The sequence below is a fragment of the Bombina bombina genome, chromosome 7, assembly GCF_027579735.1.
Source record: "Bombina bombina isolate aBomBom1 chromosome 7, aBomBom1.pri, whole genome shotgun sequence".
NCBI lineage: Eukaryota > Metazoa > Chordata > Amphibia > Anura > Bombinatoridae > Bombina > Bombina bombina.
The window spans coordinates 137,899,971-137,927,472 of NC_069505.1; the positions used below are offsets into that span (position 1 = coordinate 137,899,971).

The window sequence follows — 27,502 nt, forward strand, 5'->3', positions numbered from 1 at the left end:
GAGTCACTAGACATAGGCCGTTATGTTCCAAAATAGCCATGAGCCGAAGCAACACTATACAGTAGCAGACAGAATCACATAAACATGATAATAAACCCCCCTTTTCAATAATCCCCCTCAGGAGATATTAACCCTTGATTCCTAGATAAAAAAAGGAGCCTCAGAGACCCAATGTTAAAATTATCCCACGAAAGGTTATAGCCCCTCTCAGATAAAAAGTTGAAATTACAATACACCCATGATGAAAGTAAAATGAAACAATCTTACCGAAATCTACACCGTGGAACAGAAACACGACCCTTCAAGTGTGACAGATAGTAGCGCCGCCTCTGCCATGGACTTGAGAGAAAAATAAAAGCAGGCACCTAAACTTGTCAACACCGATTGCTTGTGGAGCTGTTAATGAGTCGGGATGGTTTCGCAGAAAGACTCTCCCTGCATCTCCGGACTCTAACTTTTACCCATGCTCTCACTGGGAGGCTAACAGGACTTCTTAAAACTCCAGTCCCATGCTGAAGAGTACTACCCTCCATAAGAGACTATCAAAAACTTCTGACACTTCTCTCCCAACCTCCTGGGACAAAAGGCAAAGAATGACTGGGGGATGAGGGAAGTGGGAGGAATATTTAAGCCTTTGAATTTCCCAAAAGTAATGAATGCAGCTGTGGACTCTTTCCAATTATGAAGAAAAAGCAGTATTTAAAAAAGGAAATTTAACAACTCTTGCTTTTCTTCAAAAATTGTTTCATGCTCCCTAGGAAGTTGTAAAGCAGATCCTATAACTTACAAATGCTGCAAATCAAATAGTTGTTTTGTGCCATTTGCAAAATTCTGAAAACAGCATACAGAGTTTTGCTTTTTTTGGCGTTTCTAGGGAGTATAGGCTTAAAGGGACATTATACACTCACTTTTTCTTTGCATAAATGTAAAAGTTTAATTTTGACTTGAATGTCCCTTTAAGGCAAAGTAAAGACTTTCCCATTAAAATTATGTTCTAGATCATTTACCTTGACTTGTGTGTTGGGCTGAAAACCATCTAATTGATTTAGAAGTTCCAACATTGTCCTCTGCACTTCCCTGTCGCCTGCCTTCTCACTGTCAAACCTTTAAAGTGCAAAGTTAAATGTGAGTCCATTGATCAAAATTACTAAATTGAATACACACAAACAATATTTTTTATAGATAATTAAAAATAAACACAAGAACAAAAAAAAAAGCCAGACATCTAATGCAACTCACCACACACACTGTATTACATTATGCAATATTGTATAGGTAGCCCTCAGATAACCACAGGGTGCAGTCCCTAAAGGTTCAATTGTTTAAAAAAAGAATTGGGTGTTATATACCTTAAGTCAAAGGGAGTAAATGTGTTCCAGGCCCCTCTCAAATTTGACAGTGATAGAATATATTATAACTTATGAGTGTTCTCCACAGAAAATGTTGCCTGCCAGGTTGGGGGGGTTCTGCAGTGTAGTATTTTATATAATTTTCTGCTAGCCTAAACACAAATGAATGGCATCATTTAACAAAAACAATATGTAAAGATAATTTGTGCAATACAAATTGAATATTTTTAATATTAACTAATTCTAGATTAATATTGGCTAAAATTTTAGCCAGGTGGTGCACCCGCTAAAAAGGTCGTAGGGAGAACACTAATTATATCGTAAGTCTGGAAATTAATGATGTAAAATGTAAAAACAGCAATATAAAAATTAGTTTTGTGATTGTGATGCATATCACTATCTATCAATAAAAGGCAGTGGGGAGTTCTGTTTATCAGCCAGTGGGCATAAAAAAAAAAAAAAAAAAAAAAAAAAAAAAATTTTTTACACAGGCAGTCCTGTTAGCTTTAATATAAAAAAAAGGCCAGCATTAAAACATTTGTACTATGTTACTGCTCTTTTATATGCAGGATATCCTTTTTTTTTTAAATTTTTTTAACAGTTCACCGTTATTGGCCCTTTAGGGGAAAAAAAATGGCAAACTACTCACATGTACTGTACTGTAAATGCAGGTGTCAAAAACTCTTATTCAAATATTTTGTTGTCAGCTAATGAGAGCAAGTGGAACAACTTCCTCAAAAGTGGTCATGTGATCACTAGGAACAGATTGTTAAACGGCGCAAAGCGAACTGTATTTATAATATTATTGTGTAATGACTGATATTTTTGCAACTCTTTGCTAATTAATAAAGTGAATAGATATCCCTGAATTAGGACCACTGTCTATGTATATTGCTTTCATTACATAATGTTTACAACCCTTACTCATTTATTCACATTGCAAAATATGTTTGTACAATGCATCATGTTTCTAGATTTTATAGTTTTATTGCAATGATTAGGGACTTATTGTCATAAGCCTTATGACATAAGGTATATACACACACACACACGCATAAAATACAGATTTCATTATGGTTTACACAAAGTTAACATATACTGACCTTTTGGTGCCAATAGCATCCAATTCATCAATAAAAATGATAGAGGGAGCTTTCTCTTTGGCCAATGCAAAGGCATCTCGAACTAATTTGGCTCCATCCCCAATAAACATTTGGACCAGCTGTGGACCAGCAAGCTTCAGGAAGGTAGCCTAAAAGAAAAAAAAAGTAATAATGTAGGAACCATTGCAGAAGCCTCTATTTAACCCAGATGTCTTCTTAGTCATCTCTTGCCTTAGTCTGTGCAGCGCAAGCTCTGGCCAGAAGAGTTTTGCCAGTTCCAGGTGGGCCATACATGAGGACACCTTTAGGAGGCTGAATTCCCAAGTTTTCAAATTTTTCCTTGTGGTTCATAGGCAGCACAATGGCCTCAACAAGCTGCAGGAAAAAGGGACAAGAGAATGATCAAAAAACTGTTTTGAAAGCTGGCAAAGACCAAAATGTAACAGATCTACACAACTGACCTCCTGGATCTGTTTATCCAGCCCTCCAATGTCACTATATTGTTCAGTAGGCCTTTCATCCACTTCCATGGCCTTTACTCTGGAATCATATTCTGTTGGAAGAGTCTCCAAGATAAGGTAGGAATCCTTATTCACTCCCTGTGGAAACACAAATACATTTCTTAAAATCCACTTCCTACCACAACACAGAGCAATAATTTGTCCCATCGCCTTTCAATACGCACCACAAGATCGCCGGGCTTCAGTTTCTCTGCATCAACCAAACCAATGACTGGCAGGAAGTAGGTCTGTGAAAGAATAGAAATAGATACTCAGTAATCAAGAAAACTGAAATTGCCATTCTATATCTACAAAATATCATTAAAATAAACAAAAAAAACAAACAAAAAAACATCTTTAAACTCTGCTCTTTCACATACATAAACTGTTTAGTGTACAAATCTCCCTTTAAAAGGGGCAATAAAATGAATTCATGATTCAGTCAGAGCATGCAATTTTAAACAACTTTTTACTTAACTTATAATATCTAATTTGCTTTGTTCTATTGGTATCCTTTGTTGAAAGGTATACCTAGGTAGACTCGGGAGCAAAAATGCACTACTGGGAACTAGCTGCTGATTGGTGGCTGCACATTAATGCATCTTGTCATTGGCTCACTTGTTTAGCTAGCTCCCAGTAGTGCATTGCTGCTCCGAGGGATAAGAAGAAAATTAAGCAATTTTGATAATAGAAATAAATTGGATAGTTGTTTAAAATGGAATCTGCTTGTATGATTAAATTATATTAAAAAAAAAAAAAAAAAAAAAAAAAAAAAAGGGTTTCAATCTAGAAGATATTTGAGTCGCAAAAATTGGATACTTTAGAACTCATCAAACCTTCGATTATAAAAAATAAATTGTACCCTGAAACAAATTGAGGTGTACTTGCGGCTCTTAGCAACTTGGCTCTTTTCATATCTATGATTGTTTTAGAGACATCAGTAGCAACCTCTCTTGTTCATTGCAATTACTGCAGCACTGAAGGGGTCCCAGCGAAGTCTTACAATAAGGGTGCATGGGCTCTTAGAAAACTACCATCAGGGTGCTCAAAATATTGCAGACAGACTAAAAATTGTCACAATGAAGGTTGCTAGGCAACTGTTCAGAAAGGACATATTTTAACATTTCCCTCAGTTTAGAGAACAAGGGAATTTAAATGTTATATTTTAAAGTAATAAGGATAGCAACTGTTCTAACATAAACAGCCTAAAACTGTATTCTGGTACAGACCAAACATCTAAAAGGGTTTTTCTTTTTCTATAAACCTGTTAGGTCTTTGGTACTCAAAATGTTACTATACTGTGCATTAAAAGCAAAAAGAACCAGCAGGAACCAACAGCTGCTATACAGAAACAGCCATCATTATGAGGTAAAACAATGTGAATTACACACAAAAAGCTAAACTACTGCTGAGGACTACTAGTTAGAGATTCAAACTGTATGTGAAAAATAAAAGGTATCAGGATTAAATAATATATGGGTAGCCTTTGTGCAAAAGAAATATGTAAAATTAACCTACTTTATGATGCAAGTCAATGGGAAAATCAATGTTATGTTCCAGGCTCAGACATAAATAATATAATGTAAAGCTCTAAAATGTATGCTTTGTAAAACACATTTGTGTGTTTTACAAAGTTTTCCCATTGTAAGTACAGAATTTTATTTATATATATATATATATATATATATATATATATATATATATATATATATATTTTTTTTTTTTTTTATTTATTTTTTTTGCTTATTTTTAAATAACACTGCAATGATTTTCAGACTCCTAACCAAGCCCCAAAATGTTTAGAAGAATACTAATAAATACCTACTCCTGTTTGTGTAAAGGGTCTTTTCCTATGCAAAAGAAGGGGGAGGGGGTTTCGGCTATTTCCCACTTGCAGTGGGAGTTCCAGCTACGTTTTAACCCCTTAATGACCACAGCACTTTTCCATTTTCTGTCCGTTTGGGACCAAGGCTATTTTTACATTTCTGCGGTGTTTGTGTTTAGCTGTAATTTCCCCCTTACTCATTTACTGTACCCACACATATTATATACCGTTTTTCTCGCCATTAAATGGAATTTCAAAATATACCATTATTTTCATCATATCTTATAATTTACTATGAATTATAAAATATGAGGAAAAAATGGAAAAAAAACACACTTTTTCTAACTTTGACCCCCAAAATCTGTTATACATCTACAACCACCAAAAAAAAAAAATGCTAAATAGTTTCTAAATTTTGTCCTGAGTTTAGAAATACCCAATGTTTACATGTTCTTTGCTTTTTTTGCAAGTTATAGGGCCATAAATACAAGTAGCACTTTCCTATTTCAAAACCATTTTTTTTTCAAAATTAGCGATAGTTATATTGGGACACTGATATCTTTCAGGAATCCCTGAATATCCATTGACATGTATATATTTTTTTTTAGAAGACATCCCAAAGTATTGATCTAGGCCCATTTTGGTATATTTCATGCCCCCATTTCACCACCAAATGCGATCAAATAAAAAAAATTGTTCACTTTTTCACAAATTTTAGGTTTCTCACTGAAATTATTTACAAAAAACTTATGCAATTATAGCATACATGGTTGTAAATGCTTCTCTGGGATTCCCTTTGTTCATAAATAGCAGACATATATGGCTTTGGTTTTGCTTTTTACTAATTAGAAGGCTGCTAAATGCGACTGCGCACCACACGTGTATTATGCCCAGCAGTGAAGGGGTTAATTAGGGAGCATGTAGGGAGCTTCTAGGGTTAATTTTAGCTTCAGTGTAGTGTAGTAGACAACCCCAAGTATTGATCTAGGCCCATTTTGGTATATTTCATGCCACCATTTCACCGCCAAATGCAATCAAATTAAAAAAAACGCTAAATTTTTCACAATTTTAGGTTTCTCACTGAAATTATTTACAAACAGCATGTGCAATTATGGCACAAATGGTTGTAAATGCTTCTTTGGGATCCCCTTTGTTCAGAAACAGCAGACACATATGACTTTGGCGTTGCATTTTGGTAATTAGAAGGCCGCTAAGTGCTGCTGCGCATCACACGTGTATTATGGCTAGCAGTGAAGGGGTTAATTAGGTAGTTTGTAGGGAGCTTGCAGGGTTAATTTTAGCTTTAGTGTAGATATCAGCCTCCCACCTGACACATCAGACCCCCTGATCCCTCCCAAACAGCTCCCTTCCCTCCCCCACCCCACAATTGTCCCCGCCATCTTAAGTACTGGCAGAAAGTCTGTCAGTACTAAAATAAAAGGGTTTTTAAAAATAATAAACATTTTTTTTAGCATATTTACATATGCTACTGTGTAGGATCCCCCCCCCTTAGCCCCCAACTTCCCTGATCCCCCCCAAAACCGTTCTCTAACCCTCCCCTCTGCCTTATTTGGGGCCATCTTGGGTACTGGCAGCTGTCTGCCAGTACCCAGTTTGCAAAAAAATATGTATTTTTTTATTTTTTGCCCGGTTTTTCTGTAGTGTAGCTTCCCCCTCCCCACAGACCAACCCCCACCACCTAACTGATTGCTTTTGTATCCGATTTGTTTATTTTTTTTATACTATTTTTTTCCATTTTCCTACACTATTTTTTCTGTGTGTAGCGGTTCCCACCCGCTCCCTCTCCATGCACGCGCCCGCCCCCACCCTCCCGTGCACGTGCGCGCGTCAGTGCGCGACCCTGGCATCCCCGCCCACGATCCCGCCCCCCTCCACACCACTAGGGCCATCGATGGCCGCCACCCGCCTCCCGGTCTGGCTCCCACCCACCAACGCTGTAAGCCACTGATCTCCGGTGCAGAGAGGGCCACAGAGTGGCTCTCTCTGCACCGGATGGCTTAAAACGGTTATTGCAGGATGCCTCCATATCGAGGCATCACTGCAATAACCGGAAAGCAGCTGGAAGTGAGCAGGATTGCTTCCAGCTGCTTTCCACACCGAGGACGTGCAGGGTACGTCCTCAGGCGTTAACTGCCTTTTTTTGAGGACGTACCCTGCACGTCCTCGGTCGTTAAGGGGTTAAACAGAGCTAAACTGGAAGCTTCTAGGTTTTTAAACAGTTTTATACTAGATTTTTAGATTGGTATCTGTGCATATTATTCTTTATAATAGTGTCTATTACATGCAGTTATATGAAAATTGGTGTATACTGTCCCTTTAAGTACTATGTAAGGGAGCATGCAATATCATTGCAGTATTAATTTTAAAAGTACATGAAAGTAGTTTCTTTGTATTGTATAACACTCTTGTAAATAGGAAGCGATAGACAGATTCACAATGATTCTCCACAATTTTTTTCTTTTTTTACATTTGCTTACGGTTCTAGTAAATACAAAACAAGCCATCTGTGTATTGTCATGCCTGTTCACAAACACAATAGAATGTGTGTCCCATAAGCCATGCAATTAATAAGAAAATCATACAAATGTTTGTATCGGTTTGTAAACCACATGAAATTTTGCATTTTGTAATTTAACCCCTTTATGCTGTTAGGACGTTCCATACTGTTCTAACAGTGCTGGGCTTTAACGCCATAAGAACGGCATGGAACATCCTACTATATACAGCGTCCTATAGCTTCCCCCTATGATGTAGGCAAGGATCAGCCTGTGGGTGGTGTCTAGCAGCATAGGCAGTCCCCCATGATCTGATCCCAACCTTGAAATCATGCTATTGTATCCGAGATTGTGTAATTTCATTTTTACCGATATGGTTTACATCAGAACTTTGTTCCGATGTAAACACTATTGCAACACCACCTCAGAGGCAGAATTTTTCTTCACTTTCTGCAATGAAATGTTTTTAGATCGAAAAATGTTAAATTAGGTAGTTACACTAAATCACCAGCTCGATTGCAGTGTGTTGATTAAAGTGTCAGTAAACCTCAAAAATAATGTTATATTATTCTGCACATAGTGCAGAATTATATTAGCCTTATCTTTATAAAACCTAATATTCCCTTTGATTTTTTTTTTTTAAAAATGACTGATTTACAGACCCGCTGTGCTCTTCTGAGCGGGTCTGTTTTTATAACAGCGCATTGAGCCAGCTGTCTAGGTACAGCCCGGCCCAACCGCGCCATTATACTCAGTGCAGCTCGCTCCTGCTGTCAGACAGAGCAGGAGCGAGCTGCACTGAGTATAATGGCGCAGTCGGGCAGGGCTGTGACTATGCAGCTGGCCCGATGCGCTGTGTTGTAAAAACAGACCCGCTCAGAAGAGCACAGAGAGCGGGTCTGTAAAAAAGTAATTTTTTTTTAAAAAAATCAAAGGGAATATTAGGTTTTATAAAGATAAGGCTAATATAATGTTATATAATTCTGCACTATGTGCAGAATTATATAACATTATTTTTGAGGTTTACTGTCCCTTTAAGTAGAGAATAAAGCAATTTTTTTACGTTTTATAATCTAGTACTGTAGTTGAAAATTCTTTTGCAAATTAGCTGCAGACAAAAAAAAAAAAAAAAGGTCACCTGAAATATGTTTCCTTTTCTCTTGGTCTAACATCACAAGGTAGAAAAGTAGTAATAAAAAGGAGCATTGCTCACAAGAAAATCTAACATTCAAAAGTCACAGCTTTACAGAGCGGGAAAGGCTGGGAGAAAAGTTTAAAAAAAATAAAAATCCCAGAGACCCAATCAACGAATACACTTCTGCTTTGCAGCGCTACTCTTTATTTGACTGTTATCTTCAACCAGCACTTTGCTCTAGATGCATTGTGTTTAGGAAAACCTACACAGTGCAGCCAGCGCACAGCACTGTTTGATAAGAACAAATGTGAAGCAGAGCTGCAAAGTGAAAGCACCAACAGTTTCTGCATGTGTCTCATTCTTTCTGCAGACATGCTGCATTTTCTGCGATGACATCTCCGATCACAGCATGTTCTGCCTAAGGGGTTAATAAGATATGCTACAAGATTAGCTTTAAAATCAAGATTCTGCAACTGTTTCTTTTAATATGCTTCGGTTATACGGAATTGATGCTGCAGGGTGCACAGATGAAGAATTAGTGCCATAAAACACTAAGATACTTTTTCGTTTTGATGCAAATTAGCCCAAGCATGACAAATCTGTTTGTTTTTTTGTATAGCAATCTCATACAGTTATAATAATATGTACATGAAGAGATACCAAGCAGATTTGTCAATACACGTCATTTTGAATAGTATAAACTTTCTTCCCTTATATATAAACCCTTATTCCCCCACAGTCCAGTCACATAGTCCTCACCTGCCGCGTAGAGGTTTTGATAACAGCACACTTTCCTTTCCTCTGAGAGTCTAAATCAATATTCGCACCATCTTCCTCCTGGTCATTAGGATCCACATCAAGGAGCTGGAATATTTAAGAAAACAGAGCTAAATATTCAAACTGTTCATTTACAAACCTAGGGCTATTTCAAGCAAATCTGTTAAGCGTCCCGTCTCACCTCAATAACGTTTGATACTAGGTACGGGAGAGTTTTGTTCACTTTAATCTTCTCGCTGTTTTCTTTGATTTTATCTTTCATTGCTTGTAGTTCATGTGTCACCCTCAAGACCTCACTTTTCATGATCTGAAAAATGCAACCATAAGCATGTAAACGGTGACTTTAAAGGACAACGGCAGCAAATGAGGTGTTAATCTGTTCTACTATAGGTCAGACTCTGCCGATATCTTAATCTATTAGAAGACTACACAAATGTTCAAATTACAAGGTGTTTACTGTCCTAACCAAATTATATTTATGTTTTATTAGGACTGCATTTTTTGTAACTCATTTTACTTAAAGGGACATGAAACCCAAATTTTTTTTTCACGATTCAGATAGAGAATACTATTTTAAACAACTTTTCAATTTAGTTCTAATAACTAAATTTGCTTCATTCTTGGTATCCTTTGTTGAAGAAGCACCAATGCACTACTGGCAGCTAGCTGACTGCATTGGGTCAGACAATAACATGAGGCATACATGTGCAGCCACCAATCAGCGCCTCATGAGTCTACCTAGGTATCCTTTTCAACAAAGGATATCAAGAGAACAAAATAAATGAGAATTTATATGTAAATTGGAAAGTTGTTTAAAAATCACATGCTCTTTCTGAATCATGAAAGAAAAATTTTGAGCCAATGTCCCTTTAATACAAAAAATAATTTTTTTTTGTCTTTGTCGCATCTAAAATAGAAAAATTAGCTTCTTTCCCACCAACTTCCTTTTAGTTTGAAAATCAAAAACAGCTTTGATGTTAAATGTTTTCATGCAAAAAAATATATACTCTTAAATGTCCAATGCTTCAATCGTGCTCTCTTTTGTATGAAAGAAAATTCTAAAACCCTTTTAGGATAATCTTTAAAATGGGTGTAGACTATGATAAAATAATGTATTTCCGCTAAAAGAATGTTAGTATTTATGAGTGATCAGCTGTCATTAATTTGGTGTTCACCAGGACAATTGTGGAAATCTATAAAGAAGGGAAATGAACTAATTTTGCAATTACAAAAATATATTAAAGGAAAAAAAAAAAAAAAAAAAGGAAATATTCACATTAACAAAAAAAAAAAACAAAGTGTTGATTTTATAACAAGAGGACAACCCTCCAATATTTAAGGACTCTGAATTAGCATAAGCCAGTATATAGTTGCTGGGTTGCTTAATTAAAAGCTATGTTTCATAACAATGTAGTATGTGTGATATCTCATGCAGGCATTTCCAGGAAAAAAACTCCACTGATCTTTACTTAGCTGTTTATTTTGTTTTGTAGAGACATTATTAACCACCAGGTCATATACACACGCTCATTTGAGTTATGCTGGAGATAAAACCATGAGAGGAAAATCCTCCATTACATAAAAGTAAGAAATATAGAATTATTGAATAGAAAATTAGCAAATCTAGGCAAAAATCCCTGTTTGCTTACCCCCAGAATGGCTTACTGTTACAGATACTGTTATGTGAGATAATGAATCTAAATTGGATATCTTACCCAGAGTTCCCTGGTGCATTGATAACAGTGTATACAGAGAAATTCTGGGGGTAAACAAGCAGGAATACTTTCCATAAATATTCTTTGTTGAAGAGATATCTAGATAGGCGTCTGGAGCACTTCATGACAGGAGATAGTGCTGCCATCTGGTGCTCTTGCAAATGGAAAACATTCTAGCAAAACTGCTGCTATATAGTGCTCCAGAAATGGGCCGGCATCTAAGTATACGTCGCTGATTTTCAAAAAAAAAAATACCAAGTGAACGAAGAACAATTGATAATAAATTATAGAAGTAAATTAGAAAGGAATTTAAAATTGCATGCTCTATGCGAATCATGAAAAAAATAATAATTGGGGTTTGACGTTCCTTTAACTCTAGATCAAACAATATAAAACTTTAATCTAGCTCACCTTGATTTCACTGTCCAGCAGCCGTGTTCTCTGAATTATCTCCTCCGTAGACATCTTAAGCACCTCTTCTCCCACCCCATCTTGCTGCAAAAGAAGTGAATATTGACAGCTGTCACTCAACATTTTTACCACATAATCATTATTAAAAGGGACAGTTTACTCAAAAAAAAAGTCCTCTTTAATTTGTTCTCAATTATCCACTTTACCTGCTGGAGTGTATTAAATTGTTTATAGGTATTTTTTTACCCTTATATTGGCATTTGAAATAGTTTATTTAGCCTGTGGTATCCCAGCCTATTCTGAAATGTTCTGGCCTTAGGTCCAAGCTATAGATAAGCTGTGTAAACACAGCCATCAGAAGAAATTTCACTCCCGGTGGGGTAAAGAAGAGATAAGGTAATAAAATTTTAATGTTTCCATTGTTCTCTCCAAGTATTGGTCTTTGGTTTACAAACAGATATAGGATAAAGCATGTATATGTACACAGTGTGATAAAGTAATGAGATCTGAATTTGCCTACAATCTAAACCCATTTTATTAGGTTGTGGCTTCAAAATACAAAATCAGCTATTTCATATACATAAATAAACATTAAAAAGCAAATTCTCATACATTTTATACTCTGCAGACTAAAAAAGTAATTGGAAGCACATTAAAGGAAAAACATTTTTACAATATACTGTCCATTTAAGCGATAAGGACCTTAATGCAAATGTGTACTAGAAAGGAAATAAAAATGCTTTAATAGTTTAACTATTTTGCTGCTAGAGTGGAAGAAAACATTGCAAGGATTTAAAGGAGATGAAAAAGCCAAATAACACCCCTGCAGCCGTGTGAACATGCATTTTTCATTATAAATAGTTTATAAGAAAGTATATAACAGTGAAGTTACTGAGATTATAGGGATAGCTCATTTGGACTATCATAACACTGAATTAACTTCAAACTATGTTCAAACATAAGAGACAGAAAACACAGACATATCTAAAGTTTTTTAACCCCAGTTTAACTACATGCATGCTGAAATTAACTCATCTCTTCTTCAAAACTGAGGTGAAAAGAATCAGGACACAATTATCAGAAATGCGGGGCTGTCAGGACCACACATTACTTTTGTATATGGATTAGAGATCAGTGCTGCTTCAAATTAAGCCAAACCAAGAACCCCGATAAAAATACAGACTTATACTGGTGCCCAGTAAACATCAAAAGGTAGGCTTACCATACTTTTTAGAGGTGAAACTGGGACCACCTGTTGCGGTGCCAGTGGGGGTGTGGTCAGGAGCGTGGTCAAGGGGGCGTGGCAATTACCGGTCCTTTTAAAGTAGTAGCTTTTATGTGTGTAATGTTTTGTGGATTCTCTAGCCTTCCTCAGTCAAACAAGTGAATCACACAGTTTAAATAGACCATAACACAACCCCCTAGTGAAAAAGGCACCATTACGTTGTCATGGCAAATAAATCATTAATCTAAATCTCAGATTCTAAATAATGCCAAACATCAAGCATAATTATCTCTTTCATAATTATCAATTTCACAATTTAATATCTGCAGTGTAATATGTGTTTTATGTGTCTAATTAAGGAACAACGCCAAATACTGATAAGGCATAAATACAACATTGAATGAAAGTAAAAAAGAAACACGTACCTGCTAAAGCTGTTTAAGAGGCTACTCTATACCATAATGCAGGAAGATTATAGCCAAAATGCTATCCTGCATGAAGTAAAGCAAGATCCACGCCAAAAATCCTGCCTGTCTGCACTTCCTAGTCATACCCATATGATTCCCCTAAAGGTGTATTACCGGCAATGTCACCAGGGGTCGGGGGGGGTTAAATTCTTAGAAAAATAAACCAAGTAGTACTACAAAATTTAAAAAAAAAACCTATGCTGCTCACTCAGCCTGTATTACTAAATGTAAACTTTGAAGGACACGAACGTTAAGCTGAGCAGGGCTGTATGTACAAAGTACCAGCATCCAACTATGCTGGAGAGCCACAGTCCAGTCATTTTGAATAATGTGTCTGGGTTTCAGGTGGGCTGAAACCCGGACACATGATTTGAAACCTGGAGGTGGCAACCCTACTGGGACAGAATGAACAACTGGGTGGGACACTGGGACAGCGCCTCCAAACCGGGACAATCCCAGTAAAAGTGGGACTTCTGGTAAGCCTATCAAAAGGAAGCAAAAATGCTCTGAGTGACAGCTAACAAAAAGCCTATTATTTTATTAATACTATGCCCTTTTATCTTTTCTTCTAACGCCCTCCAAAAATAATTTTAATAAATGAAAGAGATAAACATCAGGCCATTGTCTCCCTATATGTAGAGAGCGCTTGCATCTTTCTCACCTCGGTCTCATCCCATACAGACGCCATGTTTATTTCCTTTCACAGGCCGGGTGAGTTCGCACTTCCAGCGCCGGAAGTTGAAAGCCCACAAGGCTCACTTTGCTTCCTGTGTCACCTGAAATCCCTCCTATTGTGCGCTGTGTAGAACCACCGAACCGGAAGTGAGAAGCTCACGTGACCAGTACATTATGCTGAGTGTTTGCTCCGGGGGCGGCATCTTGTGGTAACTGTCGGAAGTAGGTGATTTTATGAGTGTCATTGGCTGCTGGTCTTGTCAATTTAGTATCCTGTGAAGGAAATTTGGAAAAGTTTTGTGTATTTATTTTTTATTAATTTACCAATATTTTGGTAGTAAAGCACATGATTTAAAGTAATAAGTATGTGTTTTTATTGTGTAGGGTTAAGGCAGAATGCATTGGGATGTGGAAGGCAAAAAAAAAAAAAAAATTCTTAAAGGGACGCTGAACCCAATTTTTTCTTTCCAGATTCAGATAGAGCATGCTATTTTAAGCAACTTTCTAATTTACTCCTATTATTAATTTTTCTTCATTCTCTTGCTTTCTTTATTTGAAAAAGAAGGCATCAAAGCTTTATTTTTTTTATTCAGAACTCTGGACAGCACTTTTTTTATTGGTGGATGAATTTATCCACCAATCAGCAAGGACAACCCCTGTTGTTCACCAAAAATGGGCCGGCATCTAAACTTACATTCTTGCATTTCAAATAAAGATACCAAGAGAATGAAGAAAATTTGATAATAGGAGTAAATTAGAAAGTTGCTTAAAATGTCATGCTCTATCTGAATCACGAAAGAAAAAAAATTGGGTTCAGTGTCCCTTTAATTTAGAATAAGAGAATGCAATTAGAAAATAAAATTTCCAGTTTGCTTTTGTTATGAAATCTATTTTGTTCTCATGGTATTTATTTGTTGAACGTCGTACCTGAATAAGCTCTGGAGTGTGCATGTGCCTTGCACTGTATAGGGCAACATTTTTTGCAACAATGTTACACATTGTTGCAAATACAGCTGATAAATAATGCTCAATTGCATGTGCACTTTCATGAGTTTAGCTACACAAAGTATGTGACCTCCTAACTATCACACCTATAAGAGCTTGGACATTATATTCCAATACCATGGGCATTAATATGAAGTTGCCCCCCCCCTTCCTTTGCAGTTATAATAGCCACCACTCTTCTGGGAAGGCCACAAGATTATGGAGTGTGTTTGTGGGAATTTGTGAGGTCAGGCACTGAAGTTGAACGACAGGTGGGTCGATCACATTCATGTAGAAAAAAAAATGATCTTATGGTTTTCAACAGAAAAACACAAAGTCTGTGGGAATATTTGTAGATAAGTCATTTGATAAGTGTTTCTAATAGATTGTGATCAACTCCAATGTCTGACTTGCAATCATCACTCCATTGTATCCCAAAGGTGTTCAGTGGAGTTGATATCATGGCTCTTCGGGCTATTTAAGGACCTCCACACCAAATGTGTTAAACCATGTCTTCATGGACCTCTTTGTGCACAATGGCACAGTCATGCTGGGATAGGAATTGGCCTTCTCCAAACTGTTGCCACAAAGTTGAAGGCACCAAAATTGTCTAAAATGTCTTTGTATCCAGTAGCATGAAGATGACCCTTCACTGGAACTTAGGGGCCTAGCCCAAACCCTGACACACATCCCCAGTCAGTTATCCCTCCTCCACCAAACTTTACCGTATTAGACACTATGGTATCATTCTCCTGGCATCCATCAAACCCAGATTCTTCCACCAGACTGCCAGATAGTGAAGTGTGATTCATCACCCAGATAACACATTTCCCGAGCTAGGTGGCAGTGTGCTTTACAACACTCCACCCAAAACGTTTCATTGTGCATGTTGATGTTTAGGCTTTTGTCCAGCTGGTTGGCCATGAAAACCCATTTTATGAGACTCCAATACACAATTATTGTGCCGATGTTGCTTCCAGACACAGATTGGGATTCTAGTGAGTGATGCCTCCACTTCACAATAATAGCACATACAGTTTAACCTGGTAATTCTAGTTGGACTGACATTTCACAAACTGACGTGTGGCAAATATGTCCTCCTCTGACAGTGGGCATTTTTCAACTTTCTAAATTACCTCTATTATTCATTTTTCTTTGTTACTTGGTATCTTTTGTTGAAAAGCAGGAATGTAAGCTTAGGAGCCAGCCAATTTCTAGAGCACTATATGGCAGGAGTTTTGCAAGAATGTAATCCACCTGCAATAGCACTACATGGCAGCACTAGTTCCTGCAATGTAGTGCTCCAGATGCCTACCTAGGTATCATTTCAACACAGAATATAATGGTAACAAAGTAAATCTTTTGTGATTCAGATAGAGCATGGCATTTTAAGATAATTAAATTTGCTTCAAATGTTTTTTGTTTTATTGGTATCCTTTGTTGAAAAGCATATCTACATATCCTCAGCAGCAATGCACTACTTTAAGATTTCTGTGAAATGTCATTTATTTATATATACAGTATATATATATATATATATATATATATATATATTATTTTTTTGTGATATTCTTTGTTGAAGAGATACCTAGGTAGGCATCTGGATCACTACATGGTAGGAAATAGGGCTGTCACCTAGTGCTCTTGCAAATGGATAACATTCTTGTAAAACCGCTGTCATATAGTGCTCCAGACCCATGCAAGCTTCTGAGCTTACATGTCTGCGTTTCAACAAAAGATACCAAGAGAACAAAACAAATTTGGTTTAGAAGTAAATTAGAAAGTTGTTTAAAATTGCATGCTCTATCTGTTATCAAATTTACTTTGTTCTCTGTTCTCTTGGTAATCTTAGCTCCTTTCTATGAGAAGGTACTGAGACAGGCTTATGACCTTCCGTGCAACTTTAGTCCTGGGCCCTCCTCACTTCTTGGGCTTCCCTAACAGTGGACATAACTCCAGGGCCCGGTCGCACCTGTGACCTTTGTGGACCACTATCGCGCTCCAAACTACAGGCTGTTTATACTTACTTTATATTATAGGCTTATTCTATAAAGGTTAAAACATTAAAGGATTACTGTCTTTAGCTTTTCTTAGGCAAAACTCACCCAACATTAAACATTGCAATTATAAATTAAATAAAATCTACCTTTTCATTTTCAAAAACGAAGCTCCCTTTAGCCGAAAAATAAACTTTTATTTCATGTCACTGACGTCACGTTAACCAGCCCTCAAATGTGGGCCGTCTAAGCAATAATATTCTGGCCAATCGTATCCCCAGTATTAACATGTAATTAAAATATAATTTCGTCATTAAACGCATGCGCAATCGTTTTCTATTAGTATCGCATGCGCATATTGCGGCATAGAAGCCGACATCACAGACAGCAGAGAAAATAACGCATGCGCACACTGCGCAGCATACTCATCTGAAGCTGGATCAACAGAGAGTGTCTTCTTAGCCCTAAGACGGTGACGTTGCCGATGACGTTGCGTGTAGTCGCGCATGCGCATTGTGTCCGTTAGTCGCCATGTTCCAACTGGAGTTGTCCTCCAGGATTGGAATACAGTTAGGGAGTATCAATACATGGGTTTGGAAAAAGGTGAAAATGATTAAACTGATATATTGCAAATGACAAAGATTTGAAATAGGATGTACTTTAAAAAAGTAATAATTTATTGGTATACTATTGTTAGAACACGAGTGAATATTTGACTACAGTGTCCCTTTAAGTTTAATAAATGATTGTTAAAATTATAATAGACTGGATACCATGCAGTAAATTTACAAAAATACTAAAGAAAAGGAAACCGACAACATTGGAGGCCTGTTATATCAGTTAGAGACGCCCGCAGTATTCCTGGCCGATACCTCGGCATCAGTTGGGGGGGCTCACTTATACAAGCTAACCAAAAAAGAAAAGTCAGAACATTTAAAAATTATAGCTTCTAGCTATGTGTTTGTCAAGCCTTGATTATTAAAAAATGTAAAAAAAAATTAAAAATTTAATAATCAAGGCTTGACAAAGGCCGTATACGGGCCGAAACGCATAGCTATAATTTTTCAATGTTCTGATTTTTGTTTTCTGGTTAGCCTGTATAAAATGATACTGAGGTATCCAGTTATCGGCCAAGAATGCCAGGGGTGTCTCTAACACAGGCCTCCAGTGTTGTCTGTTTCCTTTTCTTTAGTATTTTTGTAAATTTACTGCATGGTATCCAGTCTATTATAATTTTAACACTCATTTATTAAAGTTAATGTTTTAACTAAATGTAAATAGGAGCTGAATGTGCACTCAGAAACTCTCAAATTTACACCCTAGGTGATATTTTTTTCTCACACAATTTCCCTTAATTGACCCATATGGGTGAATAGTTGAAGGGACACTGAACCCAAAAAAAGGTTAGATGCCTCCTTTTTCAAATAAAGATAGCAAAAGAACGAAGAAAAATTGATAATAGGAGTAAATTAGAAAGTTGCTTAAAATTGCATGCTCTATCTGAATCACGAAAAAAAAAAATTGGGTTCAGTGTCCCTTTAAATTTAAGATTTACTGTGATTATATTAATCTCTATTGACAAAGTTACTTACTATAGACCCAGTAATAACATCTTTTGTTTTTCTGACAACTCAGTACTGTATTTCATTGCTATATCAACATCTGACAGATATGTTTGTATACTTTGAATTGTATAAGCTTTATATCTTCAATAAACTTCTTCAAATTAAAAATAAAATATCCTGATGATCAGAATCCAACTGAGCTCTTGTTTCATCCTTGCTCACTTGCAGAGGCTTCAGAACTGTGACAAAAGTTACAAAATGTCATTAACCAGTCCTGTAATGCCTGCAATATACATGACCATCTGGAAATTATAGAGAACTTTATTGAAGACAGAAGCCTTTAAAAGCTTACAGTGACATTAAACATTCCAAACTTACTATTGCACAAAACTTGTCAAAAAATGCACTTTTGGAATGTGTTTTACTTTCACTGGGATATAAAAAAAACATTTGACAAAACTGTGCAAAGATACACAGGTTGCTCATGTGTCTCTCTTTATGCACTTTTGGGAAGTGGATTTTAACAGTTGTTTTGTAAATTCAAATCAGCCAATAGAATGAGAGCTGCTTAAATCTTATTGGCTGTTTTGAACAGCCAATAGGATTTTAGAAACCCTAATTCCTATTGGCTGATTCATATTTTTCAGCCAATTTGAATGCAATGGTACCCCCAGTATAAAAGGGGTACCTTGCATTTCAATCCTCAGTGTGCGGCAGACGATCGCATTAAGGGGACCTCCACATCAGATCGATGGACCTCCGCCTTGGACCTTCGCCTGGACCTCCGCGCTCCCCCTCCGCAGGGATGAAGAAGATGCTGGTCCCGCGATGGATGAAGATGGAGCTGCCTGGAAGAAGATGGAGCCGCCGGGATGAAGATCGTTCAAGCGGGACTTCAACAGCTGTGAGTACCTAAAGAGGGGTTAGTGTTTTTTTAGATTAGGGTGGGCACTCTTAAAAGAGCTGAATGCCCTTTTAAAGGCAGCAAAAGAGCTGAATTCCCTTTTCATGGCAATGCCCATACAAATGCCCTTTTCAGGGCAATGGGTAGATTAGGTTTTTTAGATAGTGTTTTTTTTTTATTTTGTGGGTTTGGGGGGTGGGGATTTGTAATGTTAGTGGATCTTTATATTTTATTCAGAAAAAGAGCAGATATCTTTAGGGCAATGCCCTACCAAAAAGGCCCTTTTAAGGGCTATTGGTAGTTTATTCTAGATTAGGTTTCTTTTAATTTGGGGTGTTTTTAAAAAAAAAACTAAATTTATGCTTACCTGATAAATTACTTTCTTTTACGATATGACGAGTCCACGGATTTCATCCTTACTTGTGGGATATTAACCTCCTGCTAACAGGAAGTGGCAAAGAGCACCACAGCAGAGCTGTATATATAGCCCCTCCCCTCCACCCTCAGTCATTCGGCCGAAGGTATAGGAAGAGAAAAAGGAAAGGCTAAAAAGGTGCAGAGGTGACTGAAGTTTACAAAAATTATAAAGAAAAACTGTCTTAAAAAGAACAGGGTGGGCCGTGGACTCGTCATATTGTAAAAGAAAGTAATTTATCAGGTAAGCATAAATTTAGTTTTCTTTTACAAAGATATGACGAGTCCACGGATTTCATCCTTACTTGTGGGAATCCAATACCAAAGCAATAGGACACGGATGAAAGGGAGGGACAAGACAGGAACCTAAACGGAAGGCACCACTGCTTGAAGAACCTCTCTCCCAAAGATAGTCTCAGAAGAAGCAAAAGTATCAAATTTGTAAAATTTGGAAAAAGTGTGAAGGTACGACAAAGTCGCAGCCTTACAAATCTGTTCCACAGATGCATCGTTTTTAAAAGCCCATGTGGAAACCACAGCCCTAGAAGAATGAGCCGTAATTCTTTCAGGAGGCTGCTGTCCAGCAGTCTCATATGCCAGGCGGATGATACTTCTCAGCCAAAAAGAAAGAGAGGTAGCCGTAGCTTTCTGATCCCTACGCTTTCCAGAATAAACAATGAATAATGAAGATGATTGACGGAAATCCTTAGTTGCCTGTAAGTAAAACTTTAAGGCACGGACCACGTCCAAGTTATGTAACAGACGCTCCTTCTTAGAAGAAGGATTAGGACACAAGGAAGGAACAACAATTTCCTGATTAATATTCTTATTCCAAACAACCTTAGAAAGGAACCCAGGTTTGGTACGTAAAAACCACCTTATCAGAATGAAATATGAGATAAGGCGAATCACACTGTAATGCTGAAAGCTCAGAAACTCTTCGAGCAGAAGAAATAGCAACCAAAAACAGAACTTTCCAAGATAATAGTTTAATATCTATGGAATGCATAGGTTCAAACGGAACCCCTTGCAGAACTCGAAGAACTAAATTCAAACTCCAGGGAGGAGTAATAGGTCTAAATACAGGCTTAATTCTAGATAGAGCCTAAGAAAAAAGACTGAACATCTGATACATTTGCCAAACGTTTGTGAAACAGAATTGACAAAGCTGAAATTTGTCCCTTTAAGGAACTTGCTGATAACCCTTTCTCCAATCCTTCTTGGAGAAAAGACAAAATCCTAGGAATCCTAATTTTACTCCATGAGTAACCCTAGGATTCATACCAAAAAGATATATACACCATATCTTATGATAGATTTTTCTAGTGACAGGCTTTCTAGCCTGTATCAAAGTATTGATAACTGAACCAGAGAATCCTCGCTTCGATAAAATCAAGTGTTCAATCTCCACGCAGTCAGTTGCAGAGAAATTAGATTTGGATGTTGGAAAGGACCTTGAATGAGAAGGTCCTGTCTCAACGGAAGTTTCCACGGTGGCAGAGAGGACATGTCCACTAGATCCGCATACCAAGTCCTGCTTGGCCACGCAGGCGCTATCAGGATCACTGAAGCTCTCTCCTGTTTGATTCGAGCAATCACGCGTGGGAGGAGAGGAAACGACGGAAACACATAAGCTAGGCTGAACAACCAAGGTACTGCCAAGGCATCTATCAGTTCGGCCTGAGGATCCCTTGACCGGGATCCGTATCTTGGAAGCTTGGCATTCTGACGAGATGCCATCAAAACCAATTCCGGTCTGCCCCATCTGATAATCAATGAGGCAAATACCTCCGGGTGAAGTTCCCACTCCCCCGGATGAAAAGTCTGTCGACTTAGAAAATCTGCTTCCCAGTTCTCTACCCCTGGGATGTAGATCGCTGACAGATGACAAGAGTGGGCCTCTGCCCAACTGATTATCTTGAATACTTCTATCATCACTAAGGAACTCCTTGTTCCCTCCTGATGATTGACATATGCCACAGTCGTTATGTTGTCCGACTGGAATCTTATGAATTTGGCCGAAGCCAACTGAGGCCACGCCTGAAGCGCATTGAATATTGCTCTCAGTTCCATAATATTGATTGGAAGTAGAGACTCCACCTGAGTCCAAACACCCTGAGCCTTCAGGGAGTTCCAAACTGCACCCCAGCCCAGAAGGCTGGCATCTGTTGTCACTATCACCCACGAAGGTCTGCGGAAACAAGTCCCCTGGTTCAGATGATCTGGCGACAACCACCAAAGAAGAGAGTTTCTTGTCTCTTGATCCAGAATTATCTGGAGATAAATCCGCATAATCCCCATTCCACTGACTGAGCATGCATAGTTGCAGTGTTCTGAGATGAAAGCGAGCAAACGGAACGATGTCCATTGCCGCTACCATTAATCCGATTACCTCCATACACTGAGCCACTGATGGCCAAGGAATGGACAGAAGTGCTCGGCAAGTATTCAAAATCTTTGATTTTCTGACCTCCGTCAGAAATACTTTCATGGCTACCGAGTCTATCAGAGTTCCCAGAAAAGTAACCCTTGTCTGTGGAACAAGTGAACTCTTCTCTATGTTCACCTTCCAGCCGTGAGTTCTCAGAAAAGACAACACTGTGTCCGTGTGAGATTTTGTCAGATGATATGTTGACGCCTGAATCAGAATATCGTCCAGATAAGGCGCCACCGCTATCCCTTGTGGTCTGAGAACCACCAAAAGAGAACCATAGAACCTTTGTGAAGATTCTGGGTGCTGTGGCCAACCCAAAAGGAAGAGCCACGAACTGATAATGTTTGTCCAAAAAAGCAAACCTTAGAAACCGATGATGATCTTTGTGGATTGGAATATGAAGGTAAGCATCCTTCAAATCCACGGTAGTCATATATTGACCCTCGTGGATCATTGGCAAAATCGTTCGAATTGTTTCCATCTTGAATGATGGAACTCTTAGAAATTTGTTAAGACACTTGAGGTCCAAAATGGGTCTGAACGTTCCCTCTTTTTTGGGGACCACAAATAGGTTTGAGTAAAACCCCTGTCCCTGTTCCAATTTTGGAACAGGACAGATTACTCCCATAGTAAAAAGGTCTTTTACACAGCGTAAGAACGCCTCTCTCTTTATCTGGTTTGCAAAAAAATTTGAAAGATGAAATCTCCGTCTTGGGAGAAAATCCTTGAATTCCAATTAATAACCGTGGGTCACTATTTCTAGTGCCCAGGAATCCTGAACATCACTTGCCCAAGCCTGAGCAAAGAAAGAAAGTCTGCCCCCTACTAGATCCGGTCCCGGATCGGGGGCCACCCCTTCATGCTGCTTTGTGGAAGAAGAAGAAGCGGTGGGTCCTCTTTTAAAGTTCCGAAAGGAACAAAAATTATTCTGTTTACCCCTCATTTTAACCGACCTATCTTGAGGTAGGGCATGGCCCTTACCTCCTGTAATATCAGAAATGATCTCCTTCAATTCTGGCCCAAAAAGGGTCTTACCTTTAAAGGGAATAGCTAAAAGCTTATGTTTTGGTGAGACATCAGCAGACCAAGATTTGAGCCACAGTGCTCTATGTGCTGAAATAGCAAATCCTGCATTTTTTGCAGCTAATTTAGCAATTTGAAAAGCGGCATCAGTAATAAAAGAATTAGCTAGCTTAAGAGCCTTAATTCTATCTAGAATGGCATCTAATGGAGTCTCAACCTTAAGAGACTCTTCTAGAGCCTCAAACCAAAAAGCTGCTGCAGTAGTTACTGGAAAATGCAAGCCGTAGGTTGTAAAAAAATCCCTGATTAACAAATAATTTCTTTAGTAGACCCTCTAATTTCTTATCCATAGGATCCTTGAAAGCACAACTATCCTCAATGGGTATAGTAGTATGCTTAGCTAGGGAAGATATAGCTCCCTCTACCTTAGGGACCGCTTGCCATGAGTCCCGAATGGTATCTGATATAGGAAACATTTTCTTAAAATTAGGAGAGGGAGAAAACGGTATACCTGGTCTATCCCATTCCTTACTAATAATTTCCGAAATTCTCTTAGGAACCGGAAAAACATCAGTGTAAGTAGGAACTTCCAAATATTTATCCATTTTACACAATTTCTCTGGAGGAATCACAATAGGATCACAATCATCCAGTCGCTAAAACCTCCCTAAGCAACAGGCAGAGGTGATTAAGCTTAAATTTAAATGACATAGCATCCGAATCTGTCTGAGGCAAAACATTCCCTGAATCAGAAATTTCACCCTCAGACAGTAATTCCCTGATCCCCAACTTAGAGCACTGTGAGGGAACATCGGAAATAGCTAATAAAGCATCAGAGGATTCAGTATTTACATTAATACTTGACCTACTGTGTTTACCCTGCAACACTGGTAATTTAGACAATACCTCTGTAAGGGTAGTTGACATAACTGCAGCCATCTCCTGCAGAGTAAAGGAATTAGACGCACTAGGAGTACTAGGCGTCGCTTGTGTGGGCATAAAAGGTTGTGACACTTGGGGAGAATTGGATGGCATATCCTGATTCTCTTCAGACTGAGAATCATCCCTAGGCACACTTACTTTATTTAAAATATGCTTTTTACATTGTAAAGCCCTTTCAGTACAAAAGTTACACAATGTTAGAGGGGGTTGCACAATAGCTTCTAAACACATAGAACAATGAGAAACCTCAATGTCAGACATGTTGAACAGACTAGTAAGACCACAAAAGTTGTTTAAACACGTATTTATAGCATAAAATAAACATTAGAAAAAACGTGTACTGTGCCTTTAAGAAAAGAAAAAGTGAACAATTTTTCCAAAATGCACAAAAAACGTTAAATTATTCCCAAATTTAACTTAATATCGGTTGTTAATCCAAAAATTACTGCACCCAGAAGCAAGGGCAGAAATAAGGCTTTAGAAGTACTTACATCAACATGTAGTCAAAAGATAGATAAAAATACACACTGCAGAGCTGTGGCGCCTACCTACCCCCAGGGTACTTCGAATCAAGTTTCCAACCCTTCAGACCAGCTACACAGTCGAGGAGCCGCTGAGTTACTGTTTGCTGCTGCTAAGCCTGAAGAAATTGCGCCAAAATAGGCTCCGCCCCTTAAGGTCAAAAATTGGAGTAGGCCCAAACAACACCACATGGAAATGCAGTTTTGCACTAAAGTAAAAATACACACACACAATATAACCCTCAAGCATAAAACCAATAAGTTTTAAGTGCCAAAAATAAAAAACATAAAACATTGTTTTTTATATTGTCTCCCATGTCACATAATGCCCAAATATCAACTAATGATAAAATAGGGACTCCAGTAACACCCCTCTTATTAAAATAGGTTTTACTGCTTACCCCATTCCCATACAGGGAAATAATGCCAGCCAGTTCTGATACACCAAGTCTCCTCAGAAAAAATGGCTGCACATACCTTAATGCTGCTTGTAGCATGAAACCGGTCTCCACACTGAAGATGTCTCATGGTTACCTTCAGAAGTCTTGTGGGAACCAGCGTGGATCTTAGTTACAAATGCTAAGATCATCAAACCTCAGGGCAGAAATATTCTTCCATATCCCCCTGAGGAAAATAGTACGCACCGGTACCATTTAAAATAAAAAAAACTTCTTGATTGAAGAAACTAAAACTAACACCTCACTTTACCATGTCTTCCTAATATAACACAGGCAAAGAGAATGACTGGGGGTGGAGGGGAAGAGGAGGGGCTATATATACAGCTCTGCTGTGGTGCTCTTTGCCACTTCCTGTTAGCAGGAGGTTAATATCCCACAAGTAAGGATGAAATCCGTGGACTCGTCATATCTTTGTAAAAGAAATGGGTATTAGAATAGGAATAATGATTATTATTTTGGATAATTAGTTTGTTATTTTGTGTAATGTTTTTTTTTTTTCCATTTTGGGGTGGGTTTTTATTTTTAAATTAGGGGTTGGGCATTTTATAAAAGAGCTGAATGCCCTTTTAAGGGCAGGAAAAAGAGCTGAATGCCCTTTTAAGGGCAATGATTCACAGAGGAAGACAGCACCTCACTCAGAGTTTTTTGAGGCACGGGAATAGGGTTAGCTAGACCCCAATATCACTTTATCAAAAGATTTCCAGCCTCCAAATAGTAAAATTTAAAAAACCTTTATTCACACAGGGTCCATAATACAACAACGTTTCAAACCAGAAATTGGTTCTTAGTTATGTCCCTTTTAAGGGCAATGCCCATACAAATGCCATTTTCAGGGCAATGGGTAGATTAGGTTTTACTTTATTTTTATTTTGTGTGTTTGGGGGTGGGGGTTTGTATACTGTTAGGGGGTGTTTGTTTTTCTTTTGTAGGAAAAGAGCTGTGATCTTTAGGGCATTGCCCTACAAAAGGCCCTTTAAAGGGCCCTTGGTAGTTTATTTTAGAATAGGGTTTTTTATTTTGGGGTGGGTTTTTTATTTTTTTAAAAGGTTATTAGAATAGGAATCATTTTTATTATTTTGGATAATTTCGTTTGTTATTTTTTGTAATGGTAGTTTTTTTTATTTTTTGTAATTTTGGTGTTTTTTATTTTTTTGTAATGGTAGGTTTTTTATTTTGCAATGTTAGACTTTAGTCTAAGGCAGCTTATGTTTTATTTCACAGGTAAGTTTGTATTTATTTTAACTAGGTAGTTAGTAACTAGTCTAGTCTAAAATAAATACAAACTTACCTGTGAAATAAAAATAAAACCTAAGCTAGCTACAATATAACTATTAGTTATATTGTAGCTAGCTTAGGTTTTTTTTTACAGGTAAGTATGTATTTAGTTTTAAATAGGTATTATTTAGTTAATTGTAACTTTAATTTAGCTCTATTTTAATTATGTTAAAGTTAGTGGGTGTTAGGTTTAGGGGTTAATAGTTTAATTTAGGTTGTTGCAATGTGGGGGGGCTGGCGGTTTAGGGGCTAATAGGTTTATTTAGTGATGTGGGAGGCCAGAGGTTTAAGGGTTATTAGATTTATTTAGGTAGCGGCGATATCGGGAGTGGCAGATTAGGGGTTAATAACATTATGTAGGTGTCAGGGGCAGCGTATTAGGGGTGTTTAGACTTAGGGTTTATGTTAAGGTGTTAGGTTTAAACTTAAAGGGACACTGAACTCAATTTTTTTCTTTTGTGATTCAGATAGGGCATACAATTTTAAGCAACTTTCTGATTTACTCCTATTATAAAATTTTCTTCGTTCTCTTGCTCTCTTTATTTGAAAAAGAAAGCATCTAAGCTTTTTGTTTGGTTTAGTACTCTGGACAGCACTTTTTATATTGGTGGATTAATTTATCCACCAATCCGCAAGGACAACCCAAGTTGTTCACCAAAAATGGGCCGGCATCTAAACTTACATTCTTGCATTTCAAATAAAGATACCAAGAGAATGAGGAAAATTTGATAATAGGAGTAAATTAGAAAGTTGCTTAAAATTTCATGCTCTATCTGAATCACAAAAGAAAAATGTGGGTTCAGTGTTCTTTAACTTTTTTTTCCCCCTAGACATCAATGGGGCTGTGTTACGGAGCTTTTCATTCAGCGATCACAAGTGTTATTTTTTTTCTAACCCACTCTCCCCATTGGGAAAACGCGCATGAGCACTTCAAAACAGCGCTTGTATTTTGTGCGGTATGGAGCTCAACACAACCATATTGCATGCACAAGGTGGCTGTTTCAAAACTTGCAATGGCTGCGCCATGGAGGGTGAAGTAACGCAACTATTGTTGCGTTCGTTAAAAACCCTATAGCGCACATAACTCGTAATCTACCTTTTTATTAGGCTTGAAAGGTATATGACCATGTGTTTGATTGCAAAGGGCTATAATTTATATATATATATATATATATATATATATATATATATATATATATATAGTATCTAAATAATGATATAATAAAATTTAATTTAAATGTTTTACTGTAAATATTTAACATTCCAATGTTCTTCACATAAAGGAAA

General features: G+C 37.6%; 2 protein-coding genes across 3 annotated transcripts in view; one reads left to right on the forward strand and one right to left on the reverse strand.

The window, feature by feature from the left end:
• PSMC3 (proteasome 26S subunit, ATPase 3) overlaps positions 1–13,836 on the reverse strand; it is a 125,622-nt gene extending 111,786 nt beyond the window's left edge. For both annotated transcript variants that reach the window (XM_053720343.1, XM_053720342.1), the window contains exons 1-9: positions 13,685–13,836; positions 11,332–11,415; positions 9,387–9,512; positions 9,188–9,292; positions 3,138–3,200; positions 2,914–3,051; positions 2,684–2,827; positions 2,453–2,601; positions 1,008–1,104 (exon numbers count right to left, since the gene is read on the reverse strand). In XM_053720343.1, coding sequence (XP_053576318.1) covers positions 1,008–1,104; positions 2,453–2,601; positions 2,684–2,827; positions 2,914–3,051; positions 3,138–3,200; positions 9,188–9,292; positions 9,387–9,512; positions 11,332–11,415; positions 13,685–13,711 — 933 coding nt within the window. In that variant the 5' untranslated portion in view covers positions 13,712–13,836. The remainder of the gene's footprint in view (positions 1–1,007; positions 1,105–2,452; positions 2,602–2,683; positions 2,828–2,913; positions 3,052–3,137; positions 3,201–9,187; positions 9,293–9,386; positions 9,513–11,331; positions 11,416–13,684) is intronic.
• A 29-nt stretch (positions 13,837–13,865) lies between these two features.
• LOC128666004 (embryonic protein UVS.2) overlaps positions 13,866–27,502 on the forward strand; it is a 164,275-nt gene continuing 150,638 nt past the window's right edge. Inside the window, exon 1 of the mRNA XM_053720346.1 lies at positions 13,866–13,920. The gene's annotated coding sequence lies outside the window, so the exon portion shown is untranslated. The remainder of the gene's footprint in view (positions 13,921–27,502) is intronic.